General features: G+C 33.8%; 1 protein-coding gene across 1 annotated transcript; it reads left to right on the forward strand.

Annotated features, from left to right (window-relative positions):
* The first annotated feature begins 8,218 nt into the window (after window positions 1–8,218).
* LOC111302220 (protein LIGHT-DEPENDENT SHORT HYPOCOTYLS 6-like) lies at window positions 8,219–9,499 on the forward strand. Its single transcript, XM_022898155.2, has one exon. It carries the CDS (start codon window positions 8,593–8,595, stop codon window positions 9,334–9,336), a length of 744 nt encoding a protein of 247 aa, XP_022753890.2. The 5' UTR covers window positions 8,219–8,592; the 3' UTR covers window positions 9,337–9,499.
* Window positions 9,500–12,099: the final 2,600 nt, after the last annotated feature.

Below are 12,099 nucleotides of genomic sequence, written 5' to 3' on the forward strand. Positions count from 1 at the left end.
AATATTTTATTAATTTTATGTCTAATCAAATATAATTTTATATAATATTAAATCAAATCCGATTCAAGACGAATAAAACCTCAACCAACTCGACCCATTTGCCATCCCAAGTGTTACCGTGATGGTTAACAATGCGTTTATTTTGAGGCTGCAAGCAAGTTTTTGCACATTGGGTGAATGATGTAATATGAATGGCTGTAATAATACGCTAATTCTTTTCAATTTTAATAATAAATCTAGTAGTTTTGAGGAAATTTACCAATTATCCGTGAGTTTTGTTCAAATTAAAGAAAATCTCAAGTCAATCTATTGCTTTTCATTTAATATCTTTGTTTTTTACTACTAAAAATTACCTTGAATTAGTTATAATCAAGCTTCTACAAACAAAGAAAATTTCACTGATGATTGCTTTATAACGATTCTAATAAAAACAATATAAAAATATGCATTGAGTGTATATAATCTAAATGTTTGATTAGTACTTGGCAGCATCCAAATTTAATGGAAAACTAGAGAGGAAAATGGCACGTGATGGCGGTCAAAATGTATAAAACCTCTATGCATATACGTGTTTTTTTGGGTTAAGGCTAAGGGGAAGTAGCCACGGAGAAATTGGGATGCTTTGAGGTCATCAGTTAGATGAAATTGGAATGAAATGCAAGTTTCTCCATCTCCAAATCCAAAGCACCCAAATACTCTAACAAGTGCGACCATTAAAAAGCAAACACACCAACACTCGTCATGGATATCTCTGGTGCATTGGCAGCCTTTGACTAGAGCTTTGATTTTTTTTCTTTTTTACTTTCCTTTATTTCTCTTGCTAAAGTTGCTTTTGGGTTTTTTAATTGCTCTTGGGAAGAAGAATTTTTATCTTCCTTTTTTTGTCATGGATGGAAGGAACCTTATTCTTCCCTTCTGTAAACTTTTCATGGTGACGGTGCTTTAGAACCTATATAAAGTCAACGAAGGATATCGAGAGGGAAAATGGGATATACTTTTAGTTTTACATCACATACAATAAGCTTATAACAGATTCATGAGGCTTGATCTTTATATGAGATTTTGATCTAACATCTCCGCTTAGGCATGTAATCCTCGGGCCAGGCCCAGAAAAGAGAGACAGTGGACATGGGCAGCTAACCGACAGTGGAGAAAAGCTTTAAGCGTGGGCAATCTTCCTAATGCCCATGAACCGATCCTCAGGAGATACTCTTTTCCGTGCGTGATAGCTGCAGCTGCAGTCACTACGCAGCCAGCAGTCCCAGGGGCTATCAACAGGAAATAGAAACATATTGGATGTATATATTTGGAACCTCAAATGATCTCCGGGTAGCACTTTCTGCCAACTCATATGATTAATTTCTTTCAAACAATATAGTATATAAATGATTTTGCTGTTGTTTTTTGGGAATTTTCACCCCTGAGAATGTTAGCAATTGAATGTCATCGCCATAGGATACTTTTGCCTGGCAGTTCTAGTTTCCTCAGTTCACTCCAGACTGAGCCTCTGCCAGAAAAGTTCAGGCTAGTCACTTGGATTATCCTACGTTTTAATCATGATTTGACGTCTATCTAACTGGGATTTGCGCGGTTGTTTCAACTTAGAACCTTTGCTCAGGATATGCTTAAATATCCAAAATTTGATTGACGAGACAGCTCGTCAACACTCAACTCTGTTTTTCTTTCCTCTACAAAGCATGTCAGTTGTTAAAGAATCTTGTTCGGAGTTTTTTTTTCGAAACCAAAATCTCTCGAGTCTTGAAGAAGTCTAAGGAATTGATTTTGATTAATTCATTTAAATCAAAATTTAAAAAAAAATCATTTTCTTGCTTAAAAACAAAAAACCTTCATTTTTGTGGAAAAGGTAAGGTTAATGTTACTTATTACCACTTGGGGAGGCCCATCAAAGGACGGTCCAAAATTAGCTCATAGGGCCTTAAAATTACTGTTATGGAGGGTGGGGCCGCAATCGTCCCACTTCAGTAAAATTTCCAAGGAGAGAAACGGGAAGCCTAGTCCCATGAAAATTTTTATACATGCCTATTGAGATAGGTTATGATTCTTAGGAAGTCTATCTAGGCTCCAACAACAAAAAAAAATTAAAAAAAAGTGATTCTATTGTTTTTATTTATGATACTTAAATTTTGATTTTAAGCCCATGATCTCATTATTCTTTCATCTCTAGAATATTTATAAGTTCATTAATTAAGTAGAAGCTGATTTTAATCTATGCAATCATAAATTATATCATTAAATATTGTATAAACATGGGATTTAAAATACTCCATATTAGGGGGTTTTTTTTGGTTTGCCCACTAGGGTTTATCCGAGAAAGTCAGACATTACAAAGCTTTCATAACTTTTGGGTCAACATCACAAGGAAATGGACCCTACATCAGAATGGGAACACTATAGTATGTATGCATGGTGGCTGGGGGGTAATAAATAAAACAAAGGCCTCTCTTCTACGTATATGTAGGATACAACAATCAATGCTTTCAAAGTTCAACAAGGTCATGCACTACTCATGGTACTTGCGTTACGATATCTTTTCACTTGAACTTTTTGCTGGCAATCAGCTCAGCTGTGAGCCCCCGGGAACACTGGATTTTTTTTTTTTTTGGATCATATGGTATTTCACTCTTCACAGCAGGGAAACTTTAAGAAACTGGAGTATATATCAAAAACATCATTTCTTGTTTTATTCAGATCCTAATAGTATTTTTGTTTTTAGATACTAATTTGTATGTTTAACCAAAGTTGAGATACCGTATATGTAATTAATTAAAAAAATAATAATTTAACTAAACAAAAGATAGTAGTAGTCTAATTTACTAATTGTTGTTAGTATTATCATTGACAAGAAGAATCCCCAGCAAGCAGAAACGAGGGATTAAGCAATAAAAAAAAAATTAATGTAATTTAAAAATTTTACTCGTATTGATCAGGATTGAGATATCCTTGAGAGCTAGGACTGGGTTTAGGTATTCTAAGCTAAGTTAAGCTAAGCTTTGACTCCATGTGGGGCTGAGGGGGTGATGAAAATTGAATGATTAAAGGAAATGTTGGTGGTGGGGTATACATATAATGGACTATGGATGCCAAATTAAACAATAAATATTTATTTATATATGAAATCACATTGTCAAATTGTACTGAAATTAATTAACCGTTAAAAAATAAAAGGGGGATTGAATGTGGGGTTATGAAGTTGACTTCTTTTTTTATTTTAGGGTCTACGATAGGAGAAATTTTGTGAAAAAGGAGGCATTGGATGCCTTTCTTTTTTTTTTTTAGCATAAAAAATTCCATTTTACAATTATTTTAAAAAAGATTGCCTACACTTTACGATGCATTTAGCCATTATATTCCTTTACGCTACTTTCTTTTTTCATAAACAACCATCTCTCATAACCCATTTCCTTCTCTTTTCATTAATTTATCAAAATTAAATTGGAAATTAAAGATATTTTCTCCTTTTTTTAAGTGCTTGAAGGGGGGGCGTTAAAGATGTTTTTCTCTTACTAGCTAAGTTGGTTCTTGTTTCAAAACCAGTCCTTTTCGTTTGACATAATTAGTAGCATGATTCATTGTTAGGTAGCTACAATTCCCCAGGATTAGAATGGCATGATATCAAGATTTTTACTACTTATTTTTTGGTTCTATCTAAATAATGATTAAGGATGAATTGATTTGGTAATGGATGAGAATTGGACGGTGTTATAATATAAACCTTCGAGAGTGGAAAAGGCAATCATACAATATGATTGTCTGATTCCAACATAGATGTGGGGAATGCATACATTGCCTTGGCGTGCACTCAAATGCAAGAATAAGCTCATCTCTCTCTCTCTCTCTCTCTTGCTATAGAAAAATAAGTTGAAAAGTTGCAATCCAAAGAAAAAAAATCAGCAGAAAAGTTCTTATTTCTTAATATTATTTCTTGATAGGTTAGTTTTTTTTTTTCACATTATTGATTGGATACTAGTGATTGAAGACGGCATCATGCAGGAACCTGAAACTACAATAAATACTACTGCTATCCATCTTATTTATACACAATTTATAATATTTTTAATGGGAAAATTGGTACATATACACATACACGTAAAATGATTTTAATGTATAAAGCATGAAGTGTACATGAACATGAGAGTTAATTAAAAAATTAGTACATAACTATCTCATAATTATATTTAAATTTGAAAATTATGAACCTAAACGGCCTAAAATCAGGCAACCAAAGAGGCCAAGACTGTGAAATCATAAGGAAAAAGGAGAAGAGGAAACATCACTCGATCGGTCGTATTCGCTTTTGCAGTGACTCAAGATTGAATCAGGTCGAGATGGAGTCAGGAAATGGGGGCAGAACTTAATTAATAAGTATACGTTACCATTTCTTTCCCTTCGATTCCCTGGCTATTCCCCACCACATTAACTTTCTCTGTTAACTTTTTGATTTCTGCTGACATCTAGAATCCCACTGCCACCCTCAGGAGTCCTGACTCCATTGGCCGTTGGGACCCCAACCCCCAAAACAAGGACTGGGATTGGGAACTTCACATCCTTCTCACTCAAACACTTTCACTCTTCAGTTTTGAAAGATTCAACATGCAAATTTAGAAGGAACATACAGTTGTATAGACCTCTTTTATTTTATAATATATCATAATGTGTAGGGTGTTATTTTATGAATAAATATGTATCACGGGACTGGATGGGATAACCTTAAACAGTTTACTTGTCTCTTGTCTTTTTTTGGGTTTTCATGCTGTGCTCTCTCTCTCTCTCTCTCTCTCTCTCTCTCTCTCTCTATTATGGAAAATAGAAAAATAAAATCATCACGGGAATAACTAAGCCCTTTCGCCTCATGTGTGAACCCAATCTTCAATGTTTAATTTAACACAAAAAAAAAAAAAAAAAACCTTCTTTGGTCACGGAACAGTGCTACTTGATCACATGAGATAGTAATTATAATATGTTTATCTATTTACAAAACTCAGGTAGAAAAAACTGATCAGCATCATAAATCTGTCAAGGTTTATTAATTAATGGGAAATTAATAATAAAAATGACATTTAAGCTTGGATTATATCTTGGAAGAAATCATTGAAAGATACCTTTCATCTATATATAAAGAGGGAAGAGGGGGTCAAATTTCTTTGTGCTAGTTTTGTTGAGCTTGAATAATGTGCTTATTATGTTAATAATCCCAAAAAAGGTAACATTAATAAATTAGTTATTACATTATTCTTGTTGATTATCATCTCTTTTCTTTTTTTTTTTTTTGGCACAAATTGTTCAATTATTGCCTAATTCAATGGAGAAAACACAAATTTCACATGTTTTAGGTTTGATGTTGATCAGTATACATAGGTCGTGTGAATTGAAAGGATAGTTTTTGATTTAGTGAAGATGCATAATATAGAAAAATAGATAGCTAACTATTTGAATGTGGCTAAGACACTTAGAACACACGATAAAGACCTACCAAAAATGATGTTTCCCATTCATCTGTGGTAACTATCAGCTCAAATAATGAGTTTTATATAAATACTGAAAGCAAAATGTTATTTTCCAAAATATTCTTTTCTCTTCTATCATTTATCAAAAATTGCAAAACTTGACCATACTATATATACTGTCAAGATCATTCCATTAAGTTGATTTATGACTCACCGATTAATTCACACTGCTGAATCACGTTTTTCCCCCTTTCCCTAATACCTGAAAATTATATTAACTCACCAGTAATTTTCAGAAATGAATCTGCGTTTTCTTCCAAAAGTTACCCAACTTAAAAATATTGTAAAAGTCAATATTATAAGCACATCACATAATGAAAAACCTGATGATTTAGTCTTTTCCTATGTATCTCTTTCCTTTGGCCCTAAGTTTTAAACTGTCCATAAAATGCACAAAGGAAACAAAATTACCATTTCACCACATTATAAATAAATAATAGGAGTAATAAAAAAAAGATATGCAACATTATTATATTGGACCCACCCGCTCTTAAAAAAGCTTTGGTGACTTTTAACACCAAAAAAAAAAAAAAAAAGGTGCATCCAATAAATCCAGAAAGAAAAACAAAATAAAATGCATATCCATTCAATCCAATCCAATGAATATTGAAGTGAAGAGAGTTTCTCTGCATTTAATTCTGCTCCCAAATTACTGCAACCGATTAATGGGTGGTTTTCATGAATAATAAATATGTGAAGACTTATCAGAAAATGGAACTCTCACAGTTTTGCTATATGTGGATATTGGCAACAAAAACATAGGTTAGTGATACATAATTATTACTCCATTTAATTTATTTATCTTGCTTTTAGCACTGCATCACTTCATCAACTCAAATTTGTCAATCAAAGAGAGGACAGTTATTTGGAATATTATACAAAGCATCCCTGATATGATATGCCACCGACCTCTTTGGTTTTCTGGTTAGGCACAGCGGTTTCATGGGGTGGGGGGTGTTTGCTTTACAATCTCTCACGGTCATGGCCTGGGCACCGTTTATTTTAATGCCTCTAGCTGGGCTGCAGCTGAGGTCCTGAGGATGGAAATTTTTTTTTAAAAAAAATACTATATATACTGCTAAAATGATTGCTTGAATAATGTCAGAAGACTCTTCAATGAAAAAGTAAAACAAATAAATAAAAGTATAAGAAAAAAGAAAAATTAGTTGAACATTTTTAGGGGTGGATTAATTTCATTGGATCATTAATTTGTAAGTTACCAAAATGAGAAGAGAGAAAGATGGAGTCATTTGAGAGAGGAGTCAACATCTGAAAATTATTGATTGAGGTTTTGAAGATAGAAAATAGATGGCAGAGTCACATCTGAAAAATGATTGATTGAACATTTGAAGAAAGAAAAATGGCAATTGCAAGGCAAACAATTTCTAAGCTTTCTTTCAATTCTTTGCTCAAATCCACTTAAATTTCTTATCATTCTCTTCTTCTTATGAGGAAGCAAAAATGATTATTCTCATTATAATTGATAATGATATATATATATATATTTATAATGTATGTGTGCCACATTCTGATACATGTATATATTTATGAGGTATTTTCACTATTTTAATCTTTCATTTTCTTAATACTGTTAATAGTAAAGTTTCAATTAACCATTCTCTTGTTATCATTGTTAAAGAAAAAATTCATAAATTCCAATGCAGAAGCTAGTTTTGTTTTTTCTGCCTTCTTTCTTTTTTTGGTGCCTTTTGTTCTTTATCTCTTTGTATTTGTACTTCTATTTCTTTTCCATTTTCAATATCATAGGTTGCATTAATTAAGATAATTTGTTTGTATTTTCCCCATTTATAAAAATAAAATTATTCCATGCATCATTGTATATCAGATGTCTTATTATGATATATTTAAAACAATTAATAAATTAATTAATAAAATATGTGATAATATTTTAATATGGTTTACAAAATTCAAAATATCTAATCACATTTTTTTTAAATTATACTTTACATTTATAAATTCAAATTAAAATAAGTACATATTTAATGTAATTATTGTAGTATATCTGATGTGAACCTCTATTAATTAATTCCTTAATTGTTGTTTTTTGGGCTAAGTTTTGAGAAAAGGATAAAAAGCTTAGAAAACAAAAGAGTTAGTTAATACTAGTATATAAAACAAAATTAAAGGAGAGAAAAGAAAATACTAAAAACATTTGCATTTGCATATTGAACCAAAGGGCACGTGTCTAATCAGAAATAAAGTTGCATGAAAAACAGATACACTAACATGTGGAAGACACAATCAACCACCTTAAAACGGCAACTGTAATTGCCCGGCGGGCAAGAAAGTTTGAACTAAGTGAGACCCCCACTAACTGCAGTCCAACGATCCCGCACTCTTAAACTCCCGACCTGCTTCACACGCAACTAGGTAGCCGTAACCGCTTTTGTTTGAAAGGGGACAAACAAGGCAGGACGCGAGTGATTGGTTGATGAATAAATAATAGAAAGAAAAGGCCAGTGGCGGGTCCAACGGGAGGTGAACAGTGAACATGTCACGTCCATTGGGGCCACCATGTGATCTCTATGAAATCAAAACCTATCAAAAATACTATTCACACTTTACTAGTATTATTATTATTTAATTTATTCTATTTATTTTTCAATACTTAAAAGTTACAATCTTAATAAAATGATAGTATAAAATACTACAAGTATTTTATTTGGAGGTCCCTTCATCCAGCAGTATCTTTTTTTTTTTTTTCTCTCTCTCTTTTTCTTTCTTTCATTCAAAATCGTCTCCTTTCTCACGAATAAAGAAAAACACAAGCAAATCTTTCCCGTGAAAAGATCCCACAGGGCCCTAGGAGCCTGCAGTTCTGTGAATGAACCCTAAAGAACTATTTACCTAAGCAAACAGACGAAGCTGACAGAGAGTTTGTGAGTGAGTGATAGATTGCTTTGAATTTAGATAGGCTTCTCCTGTAGAGAGACGACAACAAATTCAGACAAGAACAAATTCCGAAATTGAAAAAAATAGGTGGAAAATTTTATCACAGCCGATCATTATCGAAAACCCTACACTTTTTTGTTTTCGTTTTAAGTCAATGGATTCTGCTTCTGGAGGGGGTGCTGCACACAACCCGAATAGCATCAACGAGGGTTCATCATCAGCTACAGCTACAGCTACAGCTACAGCTTCAGCTTCAGCTTCAGCACCGCCTCCCACGACTTCACAACAAGGAGCAGGTGAGTCGTCTTCTTCCCCAGCTCCACCGAGTCGTTACGAGTCACAAAAGCGTCGAGACTGGAACACGTTCTTGCAGTACCTGAAGAACCATAAGCCCCCATTAACACTAGCTCGTTGCAGTGGTGCACACGTGATTGAGTTCTTGAAATACCTTGACCAGTTTGGCAAAACTAAGGTGCACGTAACGGGTTGTCCTTACTTCGGACATCCAAACCCACCTGCTCCTTGCTCTTGCCCACTTAAGCAAGCGTGGGGTAGCCTCGACGCGCTGATCGGACGGTTGAGAGCTGCTTATGAGGAAAACGGCGGGCGTCCAGAATCAAACCCTTTTGGCGCAAAGGCTGTTAGGATTTATTTGAGGGAAGTGAGAGAAGGGCAGGCTAAAGCTAGAGGGATTCCTTATGAGAAGAAGAAGCGAAAAAGGCCTACTGTCGCAACTACGGCTGTGGGGGTTAATGTGTCGGTGGCTTCCAGTCAAGCTGTTGATGGTGGTGAGGGTAGCGCCGGCTTTGGTGGCGGAGACGATAGTGGTGGTGGAACTGCATCTAATGTTGGTACTGCCACCGCTGCTGTTACTACTGCTACCACAACTAGCGTATAGTTATTTTTTTTCCTTTTTTACTATTTTTATTCTTTTTTGCTTTTAATAGCCGTTTTAAATGTGATTATGAGTTATATATATCTGGCGGTTCTCTCTGAAAATTGGATCAATAAACCATGAACCAAATTGAGTTAGAAATCTAGTCTTAATCTCTTTCGACCAGTTCTCTTTTTTCTCTGTTTGATGAGACTTTTTATCTATCTTCTCTTGTTTCTTCATTTCTTGTTATTCATGAGCATGATTAATACTATAAAAACATACATATATAAAAGTTGAACTAAAAAATAAGAAGATAAGAAGTTTTGATCTATAGTTTTTTCCCTTTTACTAATTCTTTTTTGTATGTTTTGTTTGAGTTGTTTTGATGGGCAGAATTTAGGTAAGACATGTAGTTCTGAAAATTAAAAACCATTTTTGCTTCTGTATCTATCTTCTTCTGCTTCTTCCTCAACAACGAGCAAATGGGTCACTTTGCATTTCTATCATGTCTCCAAGGAAAGTTGGCTAGTTTTGGTTATGATTATTGCTATTTGGTTTCTGTTTCTTTCCTTCTTTTGACCTGGTAATCTCCAATCAGGTGCGTACGCATTTGTGGAATTCATTACAGAGAAGAAATCTATTTTTCCTTTTTTTTTTTGGAAAAAAATCCCATCAATTTCCTTTAGTTTATTCTCCTTCCTTCCTATTGTGGCCATACACAATGTAGAAGGAATTGACCATTAAATCTTGAACAATTCATATTTATTATTTTCTTTAATTTCTTTCAGCATCTTTTTCTTGTTTTCTTTTACCATCAGTGTTAAGAATTGATTCTAGCTAAGACAAATTGCAAAGTGTTGGAGAGTGGAGACAAGAGGAGACTTGTTGGAAAGAAGGGTGACACTGAACAGAACAACAAACACTTGTTAGCCAAATCTTTTATTACTACAAGATTTCTCTATAAAACTGTGTATCTGGTCCCGGCTTTCTTGATCGGCTGGGCTTCCTCCCCCTCTTTCAAAGGGCTATAGTGATTCTGTTGTTATATATGCACACGTGCGCCTCTCTAAATTTTACATACTTTGCACTCAGTCTGAGGTGCTCCTCCTTTATATCTTCATCAAATATTTTGTTCTCAGACTTTAAGATTTTGGCGTTTTTTTTTTTTTTGGATTTAAGGATATTAACTCTTTTGGATCTCATGTTTTTTCTCTCCTCACTCACATTCTCTTTCTCTCTCTGATGCCTATGCAGCATTTCTTTCCATGATAATAACAGCAAAAAGATATAGGGCTGCAAGCATCAATGAATATTAAAATAATCCTTGTGATTGCTGCCCTGATTTTGTTTGGGTTACCACCACCTCAGTGTGAAAAGGACCGGTAGCCAACCCTCTTTTCCATTCCATCAATTGCTTAAGTATATTACTAAACGTATACTCTCATTATTATATCTCACACCCCTATATCCATATAATATTCTATTTTGCTTAATAACATAGACCCACAAGTCACTCCCCAACAAAACCCCGTTTCTGATTTTCATTTGTAGAACCATCTCCAATTAGATCATTTGCTTCATTTATTGCTCTCTATATCTAATGATCCTATTTCAAGTTATTTCTAGTATTTGGTTTTTCGTTCTTGCTCATCTCTTTTTGCACTTTTTCTTTTTCTTCTTTTCATTCATGAACCATTTTAATCCCCTCCAGGAAATTGCAGGAAACTTTTTATTTCTTTCCATGGCTTAAGCTTTTTTGTAGTATCAACTTGGTATAAATTTTTTTTTTTAATTTCAAGGAAAAACAAAGTCCTATTACAAGAGAAAAAAAAAAGAAATTTGATTAGAAATCAAATTTTTATGACTTTCTTAAAGTTTCTGTGACTGTTAGATCACAAAACGGAAGACAACTTGGTATAAAAATTTTCATTACTATAATATTATCTTTTCTTTCTTTATAAAAATATTAACCTTTTTCATTCTCCTTTTTTTTTTCTTAATTTATTTGTATTTGTCACCTCAAGTACTCTGTTGATTCCACAAAAAAGTCAAAACGTGAAGCTAGTAGAGCCCTTTTATCTCTGGATCTAATCATTAAATCCTTCCTCTCTCTTCTCATTCTTTTAGCATTCCCTCATCGTGGTCAGAATTGGCTAAATCATGTTACCATACCTGATGATCATTAATTCATGATATAGGAAACAAAAGGTTTTCATCTTTCCTGCTGGTTCAAAACCAAAAATATTAAAAAAAAACTAGTGATAATAAAAGAAAATCTAACTAAATCTCTTGTGGTTGATCATCTTTCTATCTACATGTTACTGCAGCAGTAAGTGGGGGCAGGAGATTTCTTAGTGAGTGAAAGTGCAAAAGGAGTAATGTCACAAGATTCATTGTAAGAAAGGGAGAAAAGCCCTTCATAGCTGCTAATTTACTTGTTTCTTTGGTCTCTGCCTAAGGGCTATTCATGGTTTCTCGTTAAGGGGCCAACGGTACTTCATTTAATTTAAGAGATCGATGTAGTAAGAAAAAAAATAAAGAAACTAAGAAAAAGAGGGTGGGTGGGCCGTAGGGTTGTCCGAAGGGCACCTGCCTCGACTAGTCTTGTCTATCACCAACGGTAGGTAGTTATTGTTGACGACTGGACTGAAAGGAATATATAATTTTAGCTCACAATTTTGCAGTCCAGAGAAGGAATCACATGCCTTGTTTTATATGAACAAAAATAAAAGGACAACATCTTAACATGTAGGACAATGCCTTAGTTTTTACCGTCTTAAAACC

This window comes from Durio zibethinus, chromosome 15 (assembly GCF_047325235.1).
Source record: "Durio zibethinus cultivar Kanyao isolate XHJ-2024 chromosome 15, ASM4732523v1, whole genome shotgun sequence".
NCBI classification, from domain to species: Eukaryota; Viridiplantae; Streptophyta; class Magnoliopsida; order Malvales; family Malvaceae; genus Durio; species Durio zibethinus.

Excerpts from the sequence above, each read along its gene's own strand:
- LOC111302220 (XM_022898155.2), top strand. The coding sequence starts at position 8,593 with ATGGATTCTGCTTCTGGAGGGGGTGCTGCACACAACCCGAATAGCATC.